We start from the raw sequence: 27072 nt of genomic DNA on the forward strand, positions 1-27072 counted from the left end.
TGACCTCGTGATCCGCCCGCCTCAGCCTCCCAAAGTGCTGGGATTACAGGCATGAGCCACCGTGCCCAGCCAGGCACGGCTTTTCTTTTTGTTGGCTGAGGCGGACAGTCTCACTCATCGTCCAGAATGGAATGCAGTGGCGCAATCTTGGCTTACTGCAAACTGCCTCCTGGGTTCAAGTGATTCTCATGTCTCAGCCTCTCAAGTAGCTGGGATTACAGGCGTGGGCCACCACATTGGCTTAATTTTTGTATTTTTATTATTTTTTGAGACGGAGTTTCGCTCTTGTTGCCTAGGCTGGAGTACAATGGCAGGATTTTGGCTCACTGCAACCTCTGCCTCCCAGGTTCAAGTGATTCTCCTGCCTCAGCCTCCCAAGTAGCTGGGATTACAGGCACCTGCCACCATACCCAGCTAAATTTTGTATTTTTAGTCAAGACGAAGCTTCACCATGTTGGCCAGGCTGGTCTTGAACTCCTGACCTCAGGTGATCCGCACACCTCAGCCTCCCGAAGTGCTGGGATTACAGGTGTGAGCCACCATGCCCAGCCAAATTTTTGTATTTTTAGTAGAGACGGGGTTTCACAATGTTGGCCAGGCTGATCTCGAACTCCTGACCTCAGGTGACCAGCCCATCTCAGCCTCCCAAAGTGCTGGGATTACAGGCATGAGCTACCATGCCCAGCTTTATTTTATTTTATTTTGTTTTATTTTGAGACTGAGTCTTGCTCTATAGCGCTGGCTGGAGTGCAGTGGTGCGATCTCAGCTCACTGCCACCTTCGTCTCCTGGGTTCAAGCGATTCTCCTGCCTCAGCCACGCCCAGCTAATTTTTGTATTTTTTTGTTTGTTTGAGACGGAGTTTAATACTTGTTGCCCAGGCTGGAGTGCAATGGCACAATCTCAGTTCACTATAACCTCCGTCTCCAGAGTTCAAGCGATTCTCCTGCCTCAGCCTCCCAAGAAGCTGGGATACAGGCATGTGCCAGCTAACTTTGTGTATTTATTTATTTATTTAATTTTTTTGAGACAGAGTTTCACTCTTGTCGCCCAGGCTGGAGTGCAACAGTACGATCTCGGTTCACTGCAAACTCTGCCTCCCGGGTTGAAGCGATTCTCCTGCCTCAGCCTCCTGAGTAGCTGGGATTATAGGTGCCTGCCACCACGCCCATCTAATTTTTGTATTTTTAGTAGAGATGGGGTTTCACGATGTTGGCCAGGCTAGTCTCAAACTCCTGACCTCAGGTGATCCACTGCCTCGGCCTCCCAAAGTGTTGGGATTACAGGTGTGAGCCACCGCACCTGGCCAAATTTTTATTTTTAGTAGAGACAGGATTTCACCATGTTGGCCAGGCTGATCTCAAACTCCCGACCTCAAGTGATCCACTCGCCTTGGCCTCCCAAAGTGGTGGGATTACAGGCCACCTCGCCCAGCCTGAAAAAGGTGTCCTTTAAAGGAAGGTCTGAAGAATGTGAGTGAGCAAACAACAAAGATAATTTTGGTAAGATACAGAAGCAAGAGTCTGATTAGATTCTTACCACTGAGTTTAAAAGGAAAAAAAAAAAAGTCTGATTAGAATAGGCTTAAGAGGCCAGGCATTCAAGGCCAGCCTGGCAAACATGGCAAAACCTTGTCTCTACTAAAAACACAAAAATTAGCCAGGCATGGTGGCGCACACCTGTAATCCCAGCTACTCAGAGGCTGAGGTACAGGAATCGCTTGAACCTGGGAGGTGGAAGTAGCAGTGAGCCGAGATCACACCACTGCACTCCAGCCTGGGTGACACAGCCAGACTCAGTCTCAGAATAGAAGTAGAACAACTAGAAACAACAAATACAAACAGCTACTTCATGCGGTTTTGTTTTAAAGGTATAGAGAGAAAAAGGTTGGAGAGACAACAACAGTCCAAAAAAAGTTCATTTTTTAAGAAATAGAGCCAACGATATGTTTCTTTGCTGAAAGAATTGAGTTAAAAGATAAAAGATTATGCAGGAGAGAGCTAACAGCTAAAAGGATGAAGGGATGGGATCTAGCACAGGTGGATATCGTAAACTCACAGGCAAGTGAAGAATATATATGGTGATGGGATTCTGGAAATTCTCTTCTGTTTTCCTATTTCCTTGGTTAAATAGAGAACAAGATCATCTGCTAAGGATGAGGAAGGAGGTATAGGAGGTTTTGAGAAGGGGAAGGTATGAAAGACTTATCTAGGAGAACAGAAGAGTGAAAAAAGCATGGAGCATGTGGCTCACACCTGTAATCCCAACACTGGGAGGCCAAGACAAGAGGATAGTTTGAAACCAGGAGTTTGAGACCAGCCTGGGCAACAAAGGGAGACCTTGTCTTTACAAAAAATAAATTAGCTGGGCATGGTGGTGCACACTTGTCGTCCCAGCTACTTGGGAGGTTGAGGCAGGAGGATCCCCTAAGCCCAAGATTTCAAGGCTGCAGTAACCTATAATTGTACCAACGCACTCTAGCCCAGCCTGGGCAATAGAAGGAGACACTGTCTTTCTTATTTATTTGTTTATTTGTTTATTTATTTAGAGTCTTGCTCTTGTCACCCAGGCTGGAGTGCAATGGCGAAAGCTCAGCTCACTGTAACCTCCGCTTCCCAGGTTCAAGCAATTCTCCCGCCTCAGCCTCCTGAGTAGCTGGGATTACAGGCACCTGCCACCACACCCAGCCAATTTTTAGTATTTTTAGTAAAGACAGGGTTTCACCATCTTGGCCAGTCTGCTCTCAAACTCCTGGCCTCAGGTGATCCACTCGCCTCAGTCTCCCAAAGTGCTGGGATTACAGGCGTGAGCCACCATGCCTGGCCTAAAATTTATTTTAAAAGGCCAGGCGCAGTGGCTTACGCTGGGAGGCCGAGGCAGGCAGATTACTTGAGGCCAGGAGTTCAAGACCCGCCTGGCCAACATGGTGAAACCTCGTTTCTACTAAAATACAAAAATTAGGCTAAAGCATGAGAATCACTTGAACTCAAGAGGTGGAGGTTGCAGTGAGCCAAGATTGTGCCACTGTACTCTAGCCTGGGCGACAAGGCAAGACTGTCTCAAAAAAATTTATTAAAAAAAAAGCATGAGAATATAGCATGATTGCTGGTATCAAGAGCCTACTAGAAGTTAATAATCATGAACTGAAAGTAAGATCAGTCAATAAGGCTATCTATTTTCCTCCAATCAGGTTCAGCTATTATTGGTACAGGCACGAAGTGGAGAATTGAACTTAACAAAGTCGGTTTAGCAAAGCAAATAAAAAGGGAAAAGTAAGGCCAGGTGTGGTGGCTCACACCTGTAAAACCAGCACTTTGGAAGGCCAAGCTAAGTGGATTGCTTGAGCTCAGGAATTCAAGACCAGCCTAGGCAACATGGCGAAACCCTGTCTCCACTAAAAATACAAAAATTAGCCAGGCATGGTAGCGTGCACCTGTGGTCCCAGCTACTCAGGAGGCTGAGGCAGGAGGATCACTGGAGCCTAGGAAGTTTAGGCTGCAATGAGCCGTGATCATGCCACTGCACTCTAACATGGGTACAGAGTGAGATCCTGTTTCAAAAAAAAAATTTAAAATTTAAAAAAAGGGAAAAGCAAATTGAGGGTATGTGCCAGGGAGTGATTATAATCACTGACTCAGGAATTTAAGGTTAGTAAGGAAGAAGTGGGGAATAGCAAAAAGACGGCAGAATCAACAAGTTATCCAGGTCTGAGTAGGACAGCAAAGGAGCTGAGAAGACAGCAGGCAGTGGTTGCAGAATGGGACCACTCACTGAAATGACAAAGAGTTGCAATGCTTGTCATACCAGAGTATTACCATTGGGAATGAGTGGCTGAAGTAGGGTGGACAACTGGAGGACAAGATCCTTGGAGGAGAGGAGGTCAAAGAATGGAAGGCCAGACATTGGAAGAATCATCTATATGTGGAAATAAGAAGGAACAACCTGGGGATTGTTAGATGACTAAAACAAGGAGAAGCAGTGGCTGGTAAAATATAATAATGTTAAGTTTAATTTTAATTTTTTTTTGAGATAGAATCTCACTCTGTCACCCAGGCTGGAGTACAGTGGAACGATCACAGCTCACTGCAGCATTGACCTCCCAGGCTCAAGCAATCTTCTTAACTCAGCCTCCTGAATAGCTAGGACTACATGTGTGCACCATCATGCCCAGCTATTTTTTTTTAATTTTTTGAGAGATGGGGTCTCACTGTGTTGCCCCAGCTGGTCTCAAACTCCTAGGCTCAAGCAATCCTCGCACCTCAGTCTCCCAAAGTGCTGGGATTACAGGTGTGAGCCACGATGGCCAGCCATAATGCGAAGTTTTAAGAAGCTTTCAGGGAGAAGGGAGAGAGAATGCTCTGGAAGCAGCCAAGAGAATCAATAGAGACATTCACCCATTTCCTGTCAGTGTTACAAGGAAGGTAGAAGAGGACAGAGCCATTGTTTGAGAAGCCTACAGGGCAAGCCAAGCTTCAACTACTGCTGGAAAGTGAAAGCTGCACTGAGAGAACAGGGTGAGAATTTGGCGGATTTAGCTGAAGACTAACCAAGGAGTTCCAGAGGGTGCAAGAAAGAATCTTAGAGATAGCAAGGGTGGTACTTAGGATCCATGCTACCTATGGGCATATGCTCACCTCACCTATTGCAAGTTAACTTAACCTCTGCTTTGTTCCCAGTTTCCTTGTCTGTAAATTGGGGATAATCATGGTATGGACCTCACTCAAAGCGTTATTTTGAAGATTATATTCAACAATACAAGGAAGGCATTTAGAAAGTCCTTAAAACTGTGCACCTAGCACACGGTCTGCACTTAAAAAATGTTACGTATTATTATAGGATACTTTCTCTCCTGTATCATCCTATTGAATTATTTGAAAAATCTTTTATTTTCATTTAACATTTCAATGATATGAAAAGGTTTTAAATCCTAAGATTATAAAATCTAAGGAGGAGGGATAATACCATGTACTTGTCTGAGTCTTCTACAAGGTTCAAGATTTGAACAACAATGGCAGAGGGCCAAACAAACACCAACTGTGACCTCAGGAGGAGGTATCACTATAGTCTCCATCTCCCAGACCTATCCTACAGATGTCAAGGGATTTAACTAATCTTTCAGAGGAAAAAAAGGTGCAGGGCAGACATGAACAAAAATGGAAGATAATAGCTCATGGGTATCAAACTAACCTTAATCCCTACTCTCAGGATATTGACTCTCTTAACGTAACATATTCTTCAACCTCCTTTCAACAGATTTTTATGTAGAATGATAAACGCTTTCTGAAAACATAAATGAGCCGATTTTCTCAAAGACAAGGATTGAGGGATAGAAAAGCAATTCCTAGCCCTATGATAGGCCAGATGACAATTTCAAATCAAGAAACCTTCCTAAAACAAGGAAATATGAAAGAACATACCACTTGCCTAGCAATTTTAAAACACATTAACATTCCACTGTACTCCCAAATAAATTCCAGAGTTATCAAAAAGTCAAACACTTGAAGAAAAAATTTCATAAAATATATTTACCAGCTCTATGAAAAAAAGGGGAGCCTTCTCAGGAACAATCATTGTTTTTTTTTTTAAAAAAAGATGATGTGCATATTCAATAAATATTTACTGAGTGCCTATGTGTCCAGCAGTGTTTGAGGTTATCAGTCATATATTAACATCTCTAACTCAATTTAAAAAATAGCATAACCACCTAGGGAAATTTTGCATTAAAAATTTCAAAAGGTCAAAAACTTGGATAGAAAGTTTACCCAAACTTATTTTTAAAATAATATGGACTATACCAGATAAAAGGGCAAAATATTACCAAACTAGTACCATATAAGAAAATACAAATAGATTTCTCATATTTGGAAAGCATTCTTTTTTTTTTTTTTTTTTTTTGAGACAGAGTCTCACTCTGTTGCCCAGGCTGGAGTGCAGTAGCGTGATCTTGGCTCACTGAAACCTCCACCTCCTGGGTTCAAGTGATTCTCTGCCTCAGCCTCCCAAGTAGCTGGGACTACAGGGGCGCGCTACTGCGCCTGGCTAATTTTTTTGTACTTTTAGTACAGACGGGGTTTCACCATGTTAGCCAGACTGGTCTCAAACTCCTCACCTCGTGATCCGCCCGCCAAGACCTCCCAAAGTGCTGGGATTATGGGTGTGAGCCACTGCGCCTGGACAGCATTCATTTTTTTAACAACCAAAAGAAATGCCATATAAAATGATGTGAAGTACTATTTTACATTTAAATTCCATATTATTAAGATAATGGTGGAAAAGAGGCAGGTACAGGGTGCCTTTCTCCCAGCAGCCTAATCTGTGGACTCTCTCTAGAAAACAAGACAGAAAAAGCCAAGGCAATGCTCAGTCTCTGACCAGAGAATGCCACTTCCAGCACCAAAACTGAGGAAATAATTCAAGTGGCTCAAAAAGGTATATGTAAGAGTTAATGGCAGCATAAGCCAGAATACCAGAAAAAGGAATATGAAAAATCATTTTTTGAAGCTGTAATTATAAACATGAAAAAACAGTAATGACATAAACGCAAAGAGACAAACTGTAGCAATTATAGTATAAAATATGTACATACATACTCAGAACTTAAAATAAAAACAGAATAAAGAAACCATAGGTAATTTTACTTTTAGATAATGTTCTGTGATGGGAGCTTATCTTTTTATTCAAAATATCTGTTTTTTCAATATATTCCTATCTTAAAATAACATTTTATTAGTATGTTATGAAATAGAACACATACCTGATACTCGTCTATTAAATCTGCTAGGAACTGGAACTGCAAAATAAAGAAGCAACATTTAGTCATTATTATGTCACCAGGCCACATTTTTATCCTCCCTTTTTGCAAAAGTCTTTTACAATAGACCTAAGCCCCTCAAAACCAAGCAGTGGGTCAGTTCATAGTCTTCCACACTCAATCACAAATAGTTGTTCAATGTGATAATATTAAGACAATATAGGAAATACAGTATTTCTTTGAAAACAAACTATACCTTCAATATATTCAACCTGGCAATTTTATTTCTGCTCACATCTATATTCCATCTAATTTGTATCATTCCAATTGAATAAGAAGTCTACCAAATTTATTGATAATGTTATGATATAAAGTAGTGAAATTTTCTTTTTTTCTTTTTTTTTTTTTTTGAGACGGAGTCTCGCTCTGTAGCCCAGGCTGGAATGCAGTGGCGCGATCTCGGCTCACTGCAAGCTCCGCCTCCCACGTTCACGCCATTCTCCTGCCTCAGCCTCCGGCGTAGCTGGGACTACAGGCGCCCGCCACCATGCCCGGCTATATTTTTGTATTTTTTAAGAGATGGGTTTTTTTGTTTTTGTTTTGTTTTGAGATGGAGTCTCGCTCTGTCGCCCAGGCTGGAGTGCAGTGGTGACATCTCGGCTCACTGCAAGCTCCGCCTCCCAGCTTCATGCCATTCTCCTGCCTCAGCCTCCCGAGTAGCTGGGACTACAGGCACCCGCCACCACACCCAGCTAATGTTTTGTATTTTTAGTAGAGACGGGGGTTTCACCGTGTTAGCCAGGATGGTCTCGATCTCCTGACCTCATGATCCACCCACCTTGGCCTCCCAAAGTGCTGGGATTACAGGCGTGAGCCACCGCGCCTGGCCTGTATTTTTTTAGAGATGGAGTTTCATCATGTTGGCCAGGCTGGTCTTGAACTCCTGACAGGTGATCCGCCTGCCTCAGCCTCCCAAAGTGCTGGGATTACAGGCGTGAGCCACCGTGCCTGGCCTGTTAATTTTTGTATTTTTAGTAGAGACAGGGTTTTGCCACATTGGCCAGACTGGTCATGAACTCCTGACCTCAAGTGATCCACCCACCTTGGCCTCCCAAAGTGCTGGGATTACAGGTGTGAGCCACCGCGCCTGGCCAAGCAGAACCATTTTGAAATGTTCCCTGTGAGTGGATCAGCAGCGGACATAGCACTTCTGTTACAATATAAAGTACCTGGAGAAAAGGAGTCATTGCAAATTAGATTGTATAAAGATCACTTTGGCTATAGTTGATAGACAAAGGTAGTGGCTTAGGTTAGATGTGTGGCTTATGAACAGAAGGAAAACAAATAGATTCCAGAGATGAGAAAAAATCTATACAGTTTAGGCCAAGTACGGTGGCTTACAATTGTAATCCCAGCACTCTGGGAGGCCGAGGCGGCTGGATCATTTGAGGTCAGAAGTTCGAGACTAGCCTGGCAAACATGGTGAAACCCTGTCTCTACTAAAAATACAAAAAAAAATTATCTGGGCGTGGTGGCGCACTCCTGTAATCCCAGCTACTCGGGAGTCTGAGGTAGGAGAATCACTTGAACTTGGGAGGCAGAAGTTGTGGTGAGCCAAGATTGCGCCACTGCACTCCAGCCTCGGTGACAGAGCAAGACTCCATCTCAAAAAAACAAACAAACAAACAAAAAAACTATATAGTTTAGTGACAGACTTAATGTGTCAGTGCTTGCTCTATAAATGCCAATCAAATGAAATTATATCTCTACTGCTATAAAAGACACAGTATTCAATATGGATCTCATTCAATCTATAAATAAGGGTGCTGTCATAAATTCTAAAATCATAAAATGTCAGAGTTACAGAGTATCTGTGAAGTCATCTGGTCTGGCCATGACAAGTAGGCTTCATCTCACATAGCAACTCTAGTTGAAGTCACAGATTCACCTGAGTCATTCTAGACTCCTTCCTTTCACTACTCACATCTACTTCATTAACAATTCCATCTGTTCTCCCTCCCACTTCATCTCTTAAATCAGTCTACCTACCTTGATCTCCATTATCATCCTAGTCTGAGGCACATCATTTCTTGTTTGGATGACTTGCAGTAGCCTCCAAACCTTTTTTCCCATTGCCAATCAATTCTCTTCACACTTATCAGAGTGATCTTAACATTGAGAAGGACAATTTGACAGCCTTTGTCAAAATTTTAAATGTAAACTGCCTTTAACCCAGCAACAATTCCAGTTCTAGGAATATGTTCTAAACAAAACTCACATGTGGAGAGAAATAAATGTGTGTGTGTGTGTATACACACACACACGTATAGATGAATATATACATATATTTGTGTATACAATCATCCCTCAGTATCTATGGGGAATTGGTTCCGTAGACCCCCATGGATACCAAAATCTGAAGATACTCAAAAATATAAAATAGCACAGTATTTGCATATAACCTATGCATATCTTCCTGTGTACTTTAAATCATCTCTAGATTACTTATAATACCTACTAATATGCCTATACACTACTTCATTCCTGTGGATTTAATGTAGTACTTGACACAGCAAATTCAAGTTTTGCTTTTTGGAACTTTGTGGAATTTTTTTCCTGAAAGTATTTGCATGATGGCAACACTACACTTCAGCCTGGGCAACAGAGTAAAACTGTCTCTTAAAAAAATGTTTTTTTAATTTTTAAAATTAAAAAAATAAAAATCCACAGATGTGGTACCCACGCATACAAAGGGCTGACAGTAAATACATATATATGTATATGTGCATATGTACATACATGTGTATATGCAAACACCATAATCATTATATTATCATATATAATATTCAAAAGGGAGAAACAAATTGCCTAGAAAAGGAAATTAAGGGAATATTGGTACAGTTATAGTACAAACCTCTATGTAGCCATTTAAATGAATGCAATGGTCCTATAAGAATTGACAAGGGGCCGGGTGCAGTGGCTCATGCATATAATCTCAGCATTTTGGGAGGCCAAGGCAGGAGGATCATTTGAGCTCAGGAGTTTGAGACCAGCCCGCACAACACAGAAAGACCCCGTGTCTTTACAAAAAATTTAAAAATTAGTCAGGCGAGGTGGCATGCACTTGAGTCCCAGCTACTCAGGGGGCTGGGGTAGGGGATCCATTGAGCCCAGGAGGTCGAGGCTGTGATGAGCCATGATTGTACCACTGCACTTCAGCCTGGGCAACAGAGGGAGACTATCTCTTAATTTTAATTTTAAAAATTAAAAAAAATGGGGCAGGTGTAGTGGCTCATGTCTGTAATCCCAGTGCTTTGGGAGGCCAAGATGGAATGATCACCAGCCTGGGCAATATAATAAGACCTCGTCTCTACAAAAACAAACAAACAAACAAAATTAATTAGCCAGGCACAGTGGCTAATGCCTGTAGTCACAGCTACTTCAGATGCTGAGGTGGGAGGATGGCTTGAGCCTGGGAGGTCAAGGTTGCAGTGAACTGCAATCATGCCACTGCACTCTAGCCTGGGTGACAGAGCAAAAGACCCTGTCTTCAGCCATAAAAAGGAATCATTACTGACATATGCGACTTGGATGAACCCCAAAAACATTTAAATAAAAGCAGCCAGACACAAAAAAATCACATATTGTATGATTCCTTTTATATGCAATATCCAGAATAGTTAACCCATAGAGCCAACTGATGGTTGCCAGGAGATGAAAGGAGGGGAGAATGAAAAGTGATTATTTATTGGGTACAGGTTGTTCTTCTGAGGGAATGAAAAGATTCTTCAACTAGAGAGCTGCAGTGGGTGCATAACATTGTGAATGCGCTAAATGCCACAAAATTATACACTTTAAAAGATTAATTATATGTTATCCGAATTTCACCTCAATTAAAAAAAAAGGCATTATGCAAAGTAAAAAGTAAGCCAGGCTCAAAAAAGACCACATATTGAATGATTCCATTTATGTAAAATTCCCAGAGAAGTTAAAACCAGAAAAACACAAAGTAGATGAGCGGTAGGCTGGGGCTGCAGGGGGAATGGGGAGTGACTGCAAATAGACACAAAAGAGGGAACTTTTGGGGGTGAAAAATGTTCTCAAAGTGTGGTGATAGCTGTACAAGTCTGTAAGTTTACTAAAAATAAATTGTACACTTAAAATGGGTGAATTTCATGATATATAAATTATATCTCAATAAAGCTCTGAAAAAAAAAACTATTGAAAGTCCTTCAACATGAGTCATGTAAATTTTAAGTACAAGGAAAATAGGAAGGAAAAGAAACAAAGAGATGCAGAAATAAGCAGGAAAAAACTAGGACATTTTTCATCCATTTAGTAAATATTTACTATATGCTAGACATTGAGATTAGGGAGGGAGCAAAACAAACCATCTGTCCTCATGGAACTTATAATCTAATTGTGACTAACAATAAAAAAGCACATCCTATAACACAACGCAGCAATGACGCAGTAGGTTCTGAGGTGTAGTAACAGGAAGAAAATAATTTACCACATCCTTTATTCATTTGGTGTTACAGGCAACTTTGAGCAGAAAAAGCTTTTTTTTTTTTTTTCGAGACTCTCACTCTGTCGCCCAGGCTGGAGTGCAGTGGCACAATCTTGGCTCACTGCAAGCTCCGCCTCCCAGGTTCACGCCATTCTCCTGCGTCAGCCTCCTGAGTAGCTGGGATTACAGGCGCCTGCCACCACGCCTGGCTAATTTTTTGTGTTTTTAGTAGAGACGGGGTTTCACCGTGTTAGCCAGGATGGTCTCAATCTCCTGACCTTGTGATCCGCCCGCTTTGGCCTCCCAAAGTGCTGGGATTACAAGGCGTGAGCCACTGCGCCTGGCCAGAAAAAACTTTTACTACTTTATTTGATACCTTATGTTCTAATTAAACTTGAAAAAATTTAGTTCTGAAATACACGTGAATTTTTTAAACTCTGAGAACTTTGTAAACACAACTGTGTTCTACAGACAGCAAAAGCTTCTCTAAACTTGTGTTAGTCACATGGTCAAATTAGACATAATGCTCCATACATATTGAAGCACAAAGAACTAAAGATAAGAGGCAAATAATTCTGACTGGAAAAGAATAGGAGGTACCTCTTCTAGTTTCTGGATACAGAAGACAAAAGTCCATTTGCATAGAAATTTGGGCAAGAGAGCCTTAATTCTTCCTTGGGTATAATGAAGTTGTCCGCCGGGCATAGGGGCTCACACCTGTAATCCCAGCAAGAGGACTGCTGAGACCAAGGGTTCGAGACCAACCTGGGCAAGGTGGCAAGACCCTATCTCTACCAAAAAAAAAAAAAAAATTAGCTGGCAGGATGGTATGCACGTGTAGTCCTAGATACTTGGGAGGCTGAGGCAGGAGGATTGCTGGAATCCAGGAGTTCGAGGTTTCAGTGAGCTATGATCAAGCCACTGCATTACAGCCTGGGCTACAGAGTAAGATCCTGTCTCTTTAAAAAAAAAGGCTGGACACGGTGGCTCACGCCTGTAATCCCAGCATTTTGGGAGGCCGAGGCGGCGGATCACGAGGTCAGGAGATTGAGATCATCCTGGCTAACACAGTGAAACCCTGTCTCTACTAAAAATACAAAAAATTAGCCAGGCGTGGTGGCACGCGCCTGTAGTCTTAGCTACTTGGGAGGGTGAGGCAGGAGAATCACTTGAACCCGGGAGGCGGAGGTTGCAGTGAGCCGAGATTGTGCCACTGCACTCCAGCCTGGGCGACAGAGCGAGACTCCATCTCAAAAAAACAAAACAAAACAAAAACGCTAAAAGCTGTCTACTGTCTCCAGAAAATTTTATATAATTTAGGTAGCTGCTATGAGCCATGTTAAAGATCCTAAGTAAAGCCAGATAAGATAAAGGAGGAAAGTGGGGCCAGGTGTGGTGGCTCACACCTGTAATTCCAGTACTTTAGGAGGCCAAGGCGGGTCGATCACCTGAGGTCAGGAGTTCAAGACCAACCTGGCCAACATGGCGAAACCCCATCTCTACTAAAAATACAAAAATTAGGGCCAGGCACAGTGTAATCCCAAGAGGCCGAGGTGGGTGGGTCACGAGGTCAAGAGATGGAGACCATACTGGCCAACATGGTGAAACCCTGTCCCTACTAAAAATACAAATATTAGCTAGGCGTGGTGTCTCGTGCCTGTGGTCCCAGCTACTCAGGAGGCTGAGGCAGGAAAATCACTTGAACCCAGGAGGCACAGGTTGCAGTGAGCTGAGATAGCGCCACTGCACTCCAGTCTGGCGACAGAGCGAGAATCCGTCTCAAAAAGATTAAAAAAAAAAAAATTAGCCTGGCGTGGTGGCTTGCACATGTAATCCCACCTACTCAGGAGGCTGAGGCAAGAGAATTGCTTGAACCACGGAGGTGGAGGTTTCAGTGAGCCAAGATTGTGCCGCTGCACTCCAGCCTGGGCAACAAGAGTGAGACCCCATCTCAAAACAAAAAATAAATAAATAAATCAAGGAGGAAAGTTATTAACGTTAACAGAGAAGGGTCACTGAGTGGGATATTCAACTGACTTTAACAATCCTTTCTATCCACACAGAAAGTTAACAGGTTTTCAACATTTTAAGAAAAATATTTTTTGAATCTTGATCTAAGTTTGGCCATTTTGCTGATTTTAAACATTCTGTAATGCCTTGTTCCATTTGTATTTCCAGAAAGTTCCATGAGTCTGACATGCACCAGAGTAGAAAATCATTGCTACAAATTGAAAACATATCATAGAATCAGAGGAGTTCAGAGTTTATTCAGCCTTGAAATTGGGGAAGCCCTCCAGCAACTTACAGCACAGCTCTAATAGGAAACAAGCAGATCATTTTTATTTTCTAATTTCAAGCTTTGTGCTTTATAAATATTGTTATTAATTTCAACAGATTTTTCAGGATATAAAGAAAATGGCTGCAGTTTCAATTTACCAGTTCTTTTTGTTTGTTTTGTTTTATTTTTGAGACAGAGTCTCGCTCTGTTGCCCAGGCTGGAATGCAATGGTGCAATCTCAGCTCAATGCAGTCTCCACCTCCCAGGTTCAAGTGATTCTCCCACCTCAGCCTCCCAAGTAGCTGGGAAACTACAGGCGCCCACCACCACGCCTGGCTAATTTTTGTATTTTCAGTAGAGACAGGGTTTCGCCATGTCAGCCAGGTTGGTCTTGAACTCCCGACCTCAGGTGATCTGCCTGCCTCGGCCTCCCAAAGTGCTGGAATTACACGCGTTAGCCACTGCGCCCAGCCTTCAATTTACCAGTTCTAAAGCCCCTTGATATTCAAACAGTGCTGGCATGGTTTTGTTATGTACAAACATACATACACACACATACACATACATATAAAATATATGATATACATACATATTTTATATATTATATATATATATGACTTAGCTCATACCTGACAAAGAATAAGTCAGCTTTATTATGCTTTAAAAAGGAAGCTGGACGGGCAAGGTGGCTCACACCTGTAATCCCAGCACTTTGGGAGGCTGAGGCGGGCGGATCACGGGGTCAGGAGATTGAGACCATCCTAGCTAACAGGGTGAAACCCCGTCTCTACTAAAAATACAAGAAATTAGCCAGGCGTGGTGGCGGGCGCCTGTCCCAGCTACTCGGGAGGCTGACGCAGGAGAATCGCTTGAACCTGGGAGGCGGAGGTTGCAGTAAGCCGAGATCGCGCCACTGCACTCTAGCCTGGGTGACAGAGCAAGACTCTGTCTCAGCGGAAAAAAAAAAAAAGTAGAAGAAAGAAGAAGAATGAAAACAGGGCCAGGCGTGGTGGCTCACGCCTGTAATCCCAGCACTTTGGGAGGCCAAAGCAGGCGGATCACAAGGCCAGGAGTTTGAGACCAGCCTGACCAACATGATGAAACCCCATCTCTACTAAAAACACAAAAATTAGCTGGGCGTGGTGGCATGCGCCTGTAATCCCAGCTACTCAGGAGGCTGAGGCAGGAGAATCGCTTGAACCCAGAAGGTGGTGGTTGCAGTGAGCCAAGATCACACCATTGCACTGCAGCCTGGGTGACAGAGCGAGACTCCATCTCAAAAAAAAAAAAAAAAAGAAGAAGCTAGAAGCTGGCTTTATTACTAATACTTCTCCAAACTTGCCTCCTATACCTCTCTCCCCTGTTCCCATCTGACCATCTAAAAACCTCCTTCTGCCCAGAAAAGGAATATTTTCACAGCCTGTGTGTGTACATCCACTGATACCCTCCTTCTCATTCTTCCAGGCAGTTCCTATATCCCTCCCCTAGAATCCTGTACATTTATAAGTGAAAACACCCTAGGCACATTGAAACTGGTTCACTGTCTGTCTAGAGTATAGACCATGAACTCTTAGAAGACTGGCATTTTGTCAGACTCATTTCTAAATCTCTAGCATCTAGCACAGTGCTCAGCACATGGCGGATTAAAATTTACTAACTGGGGCCGAGGCAGGCGGATCACAAGGTCAAGAGATAAGAGACCATCCTGGCCAACATGGTGAAACCCCATCTCTACTAAAATACAAAAATTAGCCGGGCGTGGTGGCGCGTGACTGTAGTCCCAGCTACTCAGAAGGCTGAGGCAGGAGAATTGCTTGAACCCGGGAGGTGGGGGTTGCAGTGAGCTGAGATCGCACCACTGCACTCCAGCCTTGCGACAGAGCGAGACTCCATCTCAAAAAAAAGAAAAAATTTACTAACTGGGTATACAAATTATCCTATCCAAACTTCAGCCTGCAGATAGTCTCTCAACAGCAGTACAGTATGGAATCAAAGCAATGTTCACCTCACCTAAGCCCCTCTTTTTCCAGGGCAACCACAGAGCAAGTTTACCCACCCAATGCAAGTTTAAAAGGAGAGCTCCACTGTAAACCCAAAGTATTATGAGGTTCCTTCTTAAGTTTATAAGCTTAAACATTTAGCATTAAACCAATTAAGGAGACTGGGTACAGTGGCTCATGCCTGTAACCCCAGCACCTTAGGAGGCCGAGGCAGGAGGATCACTTGAGCCCAGGAGATCAAGACCAGCCTGGGCAACATAGCAAGATCTTATCTCTTTAAAAAATAATAATAATAATAAGGTAATAGGCTGGGCACGGTGGCTCACGCCTGTAATCCCAGCACTTTGGGAGGCTGAGGCAGGTGGATCACGAGATCAAGAGATTGAGACAATCCTGGCCAAGATGGTGAAACCCCGTCTCTACTAAAAATACAAAAATTAGTTGGGCATGGTGGCACATGCCTGTAGTCCCAACGATTCGGGAGGCTGAGGCAGGAGAATTGCTTGAACCCAGGAGGTGGAGGTTGCAGTGAGCCGAGATTGCGCCACCATACTCCATCCTGGTGACACAGCAAGACTACGTCTCAATAAATAAATAAATAAATAGGCCAGACGTGGTGGCTCACGCCTGTAATCCCAGCACTTTGGGAGGCCAAGGTGGGTGGATCACCTAAGGTCTGGAGTTCGAGACCAGCCTGGCCAACATGGTGAAACCCCATTACTACTAAAAATACAAAAAATTAGCCAGGCATTTTGGCGGGTGCCTGTAATCCCAGCTGAGGCTGAGGCAGGAGAATTGCTTGAACCTGGCGGGTGGAGGTTGCAGTGAGCCAAGGTCGCACCATTGCGCTCCAGCCTGGGCAACAAGAACGAAACTCCATCTTAAAATAAATAAATAAATAAAATAAATAAATAAAAATAAAAAATAAGATAATAATAATAAAATAAACCAAGTAAGGACTGAGGGAGAAAAGAGAGAAAAAACACTTCATATTTTAAAAACAAAAACAATGGAGACATCTTAACCAAGCAAAAAAAGATTTGGTATGCTCTTTACAGCACAAGAGCTGTGAGCCCCAAATAAGAAATGACATATCAATTTAAAAAAAAAAAACCTCCATTTTAAGATTTTTGTTTCTTTTGAAAGCATTAGCATGTAGAGTTGCTATGCCACTGAGAAAGTGGAAGATTCTTATTCCTCCAAACACATAAATCTTGCAATCTACAAGAGGGGAGAAATCCAGCAGAGGAGAGAAATTGTTTTCCATTCCCAAATGTGCTAATTAATTATACATAAATATTAACACTCTCTACAGCCAAAAGGTACCACCTAACAAACTCTGCTATCTCAGCTGCCCTCTGCTCTGATGCAAAGTTGTAAAGAGGCAGATCAGATTTCTCTATCATTTACATGCCAGCCAGGCAGGTAGGCACTTCCAACCATACCCAAGGCATCCTGTTAAAAGCAAAAATCAGCCTATTAAGAAACCAAAAGCCGAAGAGCTGCCCTGCCGAATTATTTGTACAAGAATTATCTGCTATATTTTCAAATAATCAAAACTATACCACTAATCTTTAGTCTGTCATTTTACAATATAAGCCATTCATTTTTAATATCTGACAACACTCTGGAGAACAAAGCAAGGGTAACAGTAATAAGATTTCACCACAAAAGACAGGTTTGCATTCTAGCTTCAGAACTTAAACCTGGCCAGGTGCAGTGGCTCACACCCATAATCTTTGGGAGGCCAAGGCAGGGAGGACTGCTTGAGCCCAGGAGTTCGAGACAAGTTTGGGCAACAGAGTGAGACCCTGTCTCTACAAAAAAAAATGTTTTAATTAGCCAGACACAGTGGTGTGCACCTACAGTGCCAGCTACTTGGGAGGCTGAGGTGGGAGGATGGCTTGAGCCAGGGAGCTTGAGCTGTGATTACACCACTGCACTCCAACCTGGGTGACACAGCAAGACCCTGTCTCAAAAAAAAGAAAAGAGAACTTAAACTTCTCTGAGCCTCAGTATTCTCACAAATAAGGGTAGTACCACTTACCACAAATGACCCGAGGGCAGACTTAATGACCCTATGTATAGAAGTACTGAGACAGTAAAATGTTAGGGATATCATAGTTTTGTGGAGGGTTTGTTTGCTGGTTTTTCAAAATTATCTATCTTTAAAATACTGCAGTTTCACATTTTTTTTCACAGCTGCTATTTTGCCACGTATACCCTGTTCAAACACTTTTTTTTTTTTTTTTGAGACAGAGTTTCGCTCTTGTTGCCCAGGCTGGAGTGCAGTGGTGCGATCTCTGCTCACTGCAACCTCCCACTGCAACCTCCACCTCCTGGGCTCAAGCGTTTCCCCTGCCTTAGCCTCCCAAATAGCTGGGATTACAGGCGCCGACCACCACACCTGGCTAATTTTTGTATTTTTAGTAGAGACAGGATTTCACCATGTTGGCCAGGCTGGTTTCGAACTCCTGACTTCAGGTGATCCGCCAGCCTTGACCTCCCAAAGTGCTGGGATTACAGGCATGAGCCACAACGCCCACCCTCAAACATTTTTTGTTAGTTACAATTTTTGAGTCCCACTACGTGCAAGTATTATGCCAACCATTTTAAATGCATCATCACATATACCCTTCACAACAACCCTATTACCATCCCATTTTGTAGCTGAGGAGACTGAGACTCAGAGAATTGTACCCAAGGTCACACAGCTAGGAAGTGGTCAAGCCAGAATCTGAGTCATCTAAATTTGACAACTGAGGAAAAGTAAAAGTGTGAATCAATAAAATACTTGTTTTACATTTTTTGAAATAAATTCCACCATTCCATTATTTAATTATGGATCCTTAGCAATATAATGTTTATTAGAATCCCCCCAGCTTTTTCCTGTGGAAGGATCATGTTGCCTGTTTGCTTACTGCTGCCCCTACCAGACAGATGATAAGCTCCTATAGTCAAGAGCACTTTTATCCTCCCCTGTCCCAGTGCTGACCAGAGTGGACATCTGCTGAAATAACACAGGAAGGCAGTGGGGAGGCTGAAGGCCACAACAGTGTTTAGCCATACCACTGTGTCAACCCACCTCCTGTGACACTACTCCAAATCCCTACCTTCTCCTAGTTAGGTAACCAGAGTTATCCTTTAGGAGTGGCCTCTCACAGATGTGAAGTCCTTGTGGGACTTCACTCCCAACTCTGCCTACTACTTCCAATTTGGTCATAGGATAGGGTGCATGATCCAAGCCAGGCAAATCAGTGTTCTTAAGCATGGTAACTTGCTTGGAACAAGCATAGAACATTCATGGTAACTTATTCCAAAAACGGAATATGACCCAACCCAAGCCATTCCTTCTCTGGAATATTCTAAACTGGGGATACAGAATAGCTCGCTCTTTAGTTTGGATCAGGAACTGCTTTAGGCACTGTGGAGCCAATGGAGTAGATCTACCGCAAGGGAATAAGAGGGTCATACATGCATTTTGGAAAGATTATTCTAATAATAGTATCACCAATGGAATAAGACACAGAGTGGGAAGACCAGTAATGGGCCTACTGTAATATTCCTGACAAAAAAATGAAGAAAGCTTGAATGGTAACGGGAACGGAGAAAAGGGAACACATTAGGAAACATTTGGGGATTGCCTTTTGTCTCACTGGAAATACTGTCCTAAAACAGAGAACCTGACTCCTTAATTCTCTTGCACATAGATGACTACTGTGAACACTTGATTCATATAAGTACTTACCAAGTACTTAGAAACCAGTAAGAATGAAGTAGTTATAAGCATAGATTCTGAGCCAGGCTGCTTGGGTTCAAATCCAGTCACCTCACTTACTAGCAGTGTGACCTTGAATAAGTTACTTAACCTCTGTGCCTCACTTTCCTCATCTATAAAACCAGGATAATAATAGCACCTACCTCATAGGGTTGCTGCTGTGCAGAAAAGGAAACCCTTGAACTGGTTGATAAAAGACAAGTAGCAGTTCAGCAGAGAAACAAGAAGGGGAGGACAGCATTCCAGGCAGAAGGGAAGGCATATGCAAAGGAAAAGAAATATGAAAAAGTGAGCTTGACTCATGACCATTGTGCTCTCCAGACCCACATTCCCAATGTTGGCTAAATGCCAGCTGGAACTCCAACTCCATGAGTTGGACCTGAAATTCAATAGGTCCAGAATAGAACCAATAAACTTCACAGTTCCTGTTACTCCAGGCTCCCTATGTCAGGGGCAATGCCATGACCATCTCCAATCACACAGTTTTAATTACTCCCCCATTTACTCCTAAACACAGACTGTAACAGTAGGACAAGGGTGGAATGATTAGTCCAGCGTAAGCCATGCCTCACAGAAAGAGAAAGAACGTCTCCCTAAGTATAGGATCTGACTGTGGCAAGATCAGAGCAAGGAGTGGTGGGGATTGTGGGTCAAGTCAGAGATGACACAGAGCACTACTTACCCAGGGGCAGAAACTTCAACTCTAGGAACACCAGCTATCCAGACCTAAAAGGATCATTGTCTGCTGTAAAGACCAGCTTTGCTTCATGCTCCCAGAACTAGGGAAATACCTCCTCCTACCCATCCCCACTCCCTTCCAGCTATTGCTATTTTTCCTGTTACAATTCTGTATTTTCCAATCAAAATTCTTACTGATAATCCAATTTCCCAAGAATTTTTAAATATGCAAGTTCCCTGGTTTTTAGAGATATGAGTTCTTGAGAGATATGAGTTCTAGGATCAATAGAAATGATTACACAACCAATTACAGTTATCACACCAGACACTAGATATTTAGCATACATTATCTTTAAGTTTTACCATACCCTTGAAAGACAGTCAAGAACTCCCTTTTGAATGGAAACAGGGCCAGGCACAGTGGCTCACGCCTGTAATCCCAGCACTTTGGGAGGCCGAGGTGGGCGGATCGCGAGGTCAGGAGTTTGATACCAGCCTGGCCAACATGGTGAAACCCTGTCTCTACTAAAAATACAAAAACTAGCCGGGCATGGTGGTGTGCGCCTGTAGTCCCAGCTACTAGGGGACTGAGGCAGCAGAATCGCTTGAACCTGGGAGGTAGAGGTTGCAGTGAGCCGAGATTGCACTACTGCAGTCCAGCCTGGGCGACAGAGCAACACTCCATGTCAGAAAAAAAAAAAAAAAAAAGAATGAAAACAGGGCCAGGCGCAGTGTCTCACGCCTGTAATCCCAGCACTTTGGGAGGCCAAGGCGGGCAGATCACTTGATGTCAGTTCGAGACCAGCCTGGCCAACATGGCGAAACCCCATCTCTAATATAGCTGGACATGGTGGCGCATGCCTGTAATCCCAGCTACTCGGGAGGCTGGGGCAGGAGAATCCCTTGAACCAGGGAGGCAGAGGTTGCAGTGAGCCAAGATTGCACCACTGCACTCCAGCCTGGGTGACGGGGCAAGATTCTGTCTCAAAAAAAAAAAAAAAAAAAACATGGAGTTTCCCAGCATCCAGCCTGGCACTGCCTCAGACCAGTTCTTCACACAGCTTGTGTGGGGTATAAATATGGTGATGTTCCTTCCCTTTATAAAGCTGTTTAATGTGTCCCTGGCCTGTAGAAGCATCTCCCAAACTTCCATGGCCACAGAACCACTTCAAATTGATAGAACACCAGCTAGCACTCACAATATCTACTGAATTGAATCTATATGCTTAGATTAGAGCAAAGAGAAGGAAAAAATGGCCTCGGTAACTGATGCCAAAAGAAAAAAATTATACTCTAATAAAAGAAAAAGCAAATTAGCAAAATTAAGCCATTTTCATTTTCCTAAGAACATAATTTCACATATTCTGTAATTAAAACACAAGACACATGTCACAGACTAGTAATCAAATGAAAATAACAAATCAGGCTAGTTAGTACATCTGAATCATGCAATAATATGCAGATCCCAAGTCAAATGTGTTCATGATGCCCCAGGATGTTGGTTTTTTTTTTTTTTTCTTTGAGACAAGATCTCGTTCTGTTGCCCAGGCTGGAGTGTGGTGGTGCAATCATGGCCTTGACTTGATGTGGGGCCATTATCAATATTATTTAAAAGCTCCCAAGGCTGAAAACCACTGCTATAGGGGAAGGGAAGAATTGAGTGGAGGCTACAAGGGTAGAAGCCAGTCTTCTCTGAATATACCTTGTTTTATAGATTTGGCTTTGGAATCACAAATATTTTAAACAATTATGAAATTAAATTAGAAAAAGCAATCCCTAAAGCATAAAGCAAACGTACTGCATACTGAATTGGAAAGAGAATCACACAAAGGACTATTTTAAGTGACTTTTTTTTTTAACATAGAGACGAGGTCTCACCATGTTGTCCAGGCTGGTCTTGAACTCCTGGGCTCAAAGCAATCGCCCGCCTCAGCCTCCTGAAGTGCTGGGATTACAGGTGTAAGCCACTGTGCCTGGCCCTTCAAGTGACTTTAACTGGAAATCCTAATAGGGTAAAAGATAAGAACTCAAGAAAATCTGCAGTTTTTTCAGAAATCATACTTGGGACTGGTGTCTAAAGGGGGTGTGGGGGGGGGCGCTGTCTTACGGGTTGAGCCCTCAACCTGTGAGATCTGTTGCTGTCTCCAGGAAGACAGTCAGAAATAAATGTGAGAATACCCAGCTGGTGTCTGCTGCTTGGTGTGTGGAGGAAAAAAAACCACATATTTGGTCACAGAAGTCTTCCATGTTGATGTCTGTTGTGGTATGGTGAGAGGAGAAGAAAAATACGGTTGGAGAGTTTTTTCTAATCACAAGTCTAAAACCAAAAATGTCATAAGACTTGAACATCTTCCAGCCTGGGCAACATAGGGAGACTCCATCTCTACAAAAAAAATTTTTTTTAATTAGCTGGGTATGGTGGCGCACGTCTGTGGTCCCAGCTACTGGGGAGGCCGAGGTGGGAGGATTGCTTGAACCTGGGAGGTCGAGGCTGCTGCAAGCCATGATCACACCACTGCACTCCAGCCTGGGCAACAGAGAAATACCCCGTCTCCAAAAAAAAAAAGAAAAAAAGAAAAAAAATCTTCTACCAGAAATCAAGGACACTACGGAAGTCTACTAGGACCGTAGCAAAAGGAAATCAGGAGGAAATTTGAAGAGGTTACCACTACAAAAAGACAGGATAATATGAACATCAAATAAGAACAAGGGCCAGGGCCGGGTATGGTGGCTCACGCCTGTAATCCCAGCACTTTGGGAGGCTAAGGCAGGTGGATCACTTCAAGTCAGGAGTTCAAGACCAGCCTGGCCAACATGGAGAAACCCTGTCTCTATTAAAAATACAAAAATTAGCCAGGCGTGGTGGCAGGCGCCTGTAATCACAGCTACTCGGGAGGTTGAGGCAGGAGAATCGCTTGAACCTGGGAGAAGGAGGTTGCAGTGAGCTGAGATCACGCCATCACACTCCAGCCTGGACGACAAGAGCAAAACTCCGTCTAAAAAAAAATATACAAAAATTAGCTGGGCATGGTGGCACATGCCTATAATCCTAGCTACTTGGGGAATCACTTAAGCCCAGGAGGCAGAGGTTGCAGTGAGCTGAGTTCATGCCACTGTGCTCCAGCCTGGGTAACAGAGCGAGACTCTGTCTCCAAAAAAAAAAAAGGGAGAAGGGTAAAGGTTGAAAAAACTACCTATCCAGGTACCATGTTCATTACTTGGGTGATAAGATCATTCATATCCCAAACCTCAGGTGACATGAAATTTACACATGTAACAAACCTGTACATTCCAAAATCATAAGAAAGAAAGAAAGAAAGAAAGAAAGAAAGAAAGAAAGAAAGAAAGAAAGAACCCTGCACATGTACCTCCTGAACCTAAAATAAAAGTTGAATAAGAATGGCTATGAGGACAAGCATGATGGCTCACGCCCATGTAATCCTAACACTTTGGGAGGGCGAGGCGGGAGGATCACTTGAGGTCAGGAGTTTGAGACCAGCCTGGCCAACATGTGAAACCCTGTCTCTACTAAAAACACAAAAATTAGTCAGGCATCATGGCACACACCTGTAATCCTAGGTACTCGGGAGGCTGAGGTAGGAGAATCACTTGAACCCAGGAGGCGGAGGTTGCAGTGAGCCGAGATCGTACCACTGCACTACAGCCTGGGCGACAGAGTGAAATTCCGTCTCAAAAAAGAAAAAGAAAAAAAAGGCAATGAACTCAAACATATCAAATATGGTTAAGTTCTTGAATTTATACTGATTTTCTTTTCTTTTTTTTTTTTTTTTTTTTGGAGACGGAGTTTCACTCTTGTTGCCCAGGCTGGAGTGCAATGGCGCAATCTCGGCTCACCGTAACCTCTGCCTCCCAGGTTCAAGCAATGCCTCCTGCCTCAGCCTCCCAAGTAGCTGGGATTACAGGCATACACTGCCACACCCAACTAATTTGGGTTTCTCCATGTTGGTCAGGCTGGTCTCAAACTCCCAACCTTAGGAGTCTGCCCGCCTTGGCCTCCTTGGGATTAGAGGCATGAGGCCACCACACCCGGCCTGATTTTCTTTTTCTAAGAAACAGTCTTGCTAGGTTGCTCAGGCTGGAGTGCAGTGGCTATTCAAAGACACGATCCACATGTCTACTGCATCACACTAAGGACTCTTAAGGAGTAGGGATGGAGACTTTCCTGCTACCTTTTGTTGAGTACAGACCCTGGCACACATAGACATTAAACGTAAATGATTAGCTGGGCATGGTGGCATGCGCCTGTAATCCCAGCTACCTGGGAGGCTGAGGCACAAGAATTGCTCGAACCTGGGAGGCAAAGGTTGCAGTGAGCCAAGATTGCGCCACTGTGCTCCAGCCTGGACAAGAGAGAAATTCTGTCTCAAAATAAAAAAATTAAATTAAATTTAAAAATAGACTGAAAGAATGATTTCCTATTACCCAAGCTGGAAAGGACCAAAGGCCACATCCCCCTTCTAGTGTATGTCTTCTCATCAGTTCACATCTGGCCCCTAATTTCAGTAGAATTATATATAATAGGAATATAAAACTATTCTGTCACTAACTGGTATACTTCCATACAATTCTGATGCTAACACTAGGTGGTTAACATCAGACTCTAGAAGTTAAAAGGCAAGATGCCCAACAAGACTGCCCTTACTTCAGATGGTAGTTATACTTTGGGGATCCCAGGCCACCTGTACTTCTAACCAACTCATTACAAATTCAGGGATTCCAGCAGGGCATGGTGACTCCCAGCACTGAGAGGCTAAGGCAGCACGATCACTGGAGCCCAGGAGTTTGAGATCGGCCTGGGCAACACAGAGAGACCCCCATCTCTATGAATAATTTTTTAAAATTAGCCAGGTGTGGTGCCACGCACCTCTGGTTCTAGCTACTAGGGAGGCTGAGGTAGGAGGATTGCCTGAGCCCGGGAGGTCAAGGCTGCAGTGAGCTATGATCGCACCACTGCATTCCAGCCTGGGTGACAGAAGAAGACCCTTGTCTCAAAAAAATTCAGGGGTTCCCATGACCCCTCTGGTTCAATATTCACTAGAACTCACAGAACTCAGAAAAGCACTGTATTTACAATTATAGTTTTATTATAAAGGATACAAATTTGGGCCAGTGAAATGAAGAGACATACGGCAAGGTCTGTAAGGGTCCTGAACACAAACTTCTGTCCCCTTTCCCCATGGAATCACCCTCCCAGCCCATCAATGGATTTACCTACCAGGATGATCCACCAATTTTGTGTTGAGAGTTTTTACTGGGGTTTCCTAACATAGACACGATTGAATCATTGGCCACATAACTAAACTCAACCTCCAGCCCCCTTTCTCTCCCCAGAGATTAGACTGCCTCAAAGCATCAGCCCTCCTATCACATGGTTGGTCTTTCTGGTGACCAGCCCCCATCCTGAATCATCTCATTAACATAAACTCAGTTATGATCCAAAAGGCTCATGAATAACAAAGAAAGATACTTCTATCACTTGGAAAATTCCAAAGGTTTTAGACACATTATGCCAGGAACCCCAGGAAAAAGGCTAGTCACATTCTTTATTATACACCAAAAAACAAACTTAAAACTCTCTACTCCAGGTGAATAGGGTTGTAAATTAAAAAAAAAAAAAAAGTAAACTTAAAAAAACCTCTCAACTTACAAAAATAAAGATAAACATAGAAAAAGATATCCAAGGCCACTGATGCCCACTCATTTTAGGGGCACTAAACTCCACTCTGAAGTAAGAGCAGTCTTGCTGAAAATTATTAGGATTTCAGATACCACTCATCTACTAACCATTTTTAAAATTTGGTGTGCATTAAAGTTAACCATATCCAGAATTCTCTGATGATGGCTACAAAAAAAGCCCTGGAGTACCGCCAACAACATAGGGCTTCTTTTTTTTGGGCTGAGAAACCAACCAACTAGTCGAACATTGGATGCTTGGTCTAGAAATGCCAAGACAAATCACCTGCCCTGTTAAAAATCATGGAGTCACCAAACACAAAGCTCCAATAATCTTCCCCAAAATAACCCTCAAGAACATGACAATTCTTACCACTGAGTTTAAGATGAAAAAAAAAAAAAAAGAACAGAGTAAGAAAGAACATAAGTATGTCTGCTGATAGCATGAAGTAAACTCTTTGAATTATAATTTTACTTTTAAAATATTGGATGCCCCCAAAAAACAAAAGCACATGTATCACTTCATTCTGAGAAATTTGTTAGGCAATTTCATCATTCTGCAAACATCACAGAGTGTACTTACACAAACCTAGACGGTACAGCCTACAACACACCTAGAATATATGGTAAAGCCTATTACTCCTAGGCTATTTGTATATCTAAACATAGAAAACATATGGTAAAAATATGGTATAAAAGTAATTTTACACTTGTGTATGGCACTTGCAGGACTGGAAGTTATTTCGGGTGTAGTCAGTGAGTGAGTGGTAAGTGAATGTGAAGGTCTAGGACACTACTGTACACTAAGGTAGACTTTATAAACACTGTATCCTTAGGCTACACAATCTATAAAAAATACGTTTTTTCTTCAATTATAACCTTAGCTTACTGTAACTTTTACTATATAAACCTTAATTTTTTTTTTTTTTTTTTTGAGATGGAGTCTTGCCCTGTCACCTAGGCTGGAGTCCAATCATGGTACGATCTCAGCTCACCTCAATCTCCACCTCTCGGGTTCAAGTGATTCTCCTGCCTCAAGCCTCCCAAGTAGCTGGGATTACAGACGCCCGCCACCACACCTGGTTAATTTTTGTATCTTTACTAGAGATGGGGTTTCACCACATTGGTCAGGCTGGTCTCGAACTCCTGAGCTCAGGCGATCCACCCACCTCTGCCTCCTAAAGTGCTGGGATTACAAGCGTGAGCCAACGCACATGGCCCAACTTTAAACTTTTTTCTAACTTTTTTTCTCTTTTTTAAAGAAATTAGGTGTTCCTATGTTGCACAGGCTAGAGTGTAGCAGCTACAAACAGGTGTGATCATGGCCCACAACAGCCTCAAACTCCTGGGCTCAAGCAATTCTCTTGCTTCAGCCTCAGGGTAG

At 43.0% G+C, this 27072-nt stretch overlaps 1 protein-coding gene across 2 annotated transcripts in view; it reads right to left on the minus strand.

Annotated features, from left to right (window-relative positions):
- PRKAR2A (protein kinase cAMP-dependent type II regulatory subunit alpha) overlaps nucleotides 1-27072 on the minus strand; it is a 108869-nt gene that overhangs the window by 61553 nt on the left and 20244 nt on the right. For both annotated transcript variants that reach the window (XM_008971691.5, XM_008971693.5), the window contains exon 2: nucleotides 6754-6789. In XM_008971691.5, coding sequence (XP_008969939.1) covers nucleotides 6754-6789 — 36 coding nt within the window. The remainder of the gene's footprint in view (nucleotides 1-6753; nucleotides 6790-27072) is intronic.

Source organism: Pan paniscus, chromosome 2 (assembly GCF_029289425.2).
Source record: "Pan paniscus chromosome 2, NHGRI_mPanPan1-v2.0_pri, whole genome shotgun sequence".
Classification (NCBI taxonomy): Eukaryota; Metazoa; Chordata; class Mammalia; order Primates; family Hominidae; genus Pan; species Pan paniscus.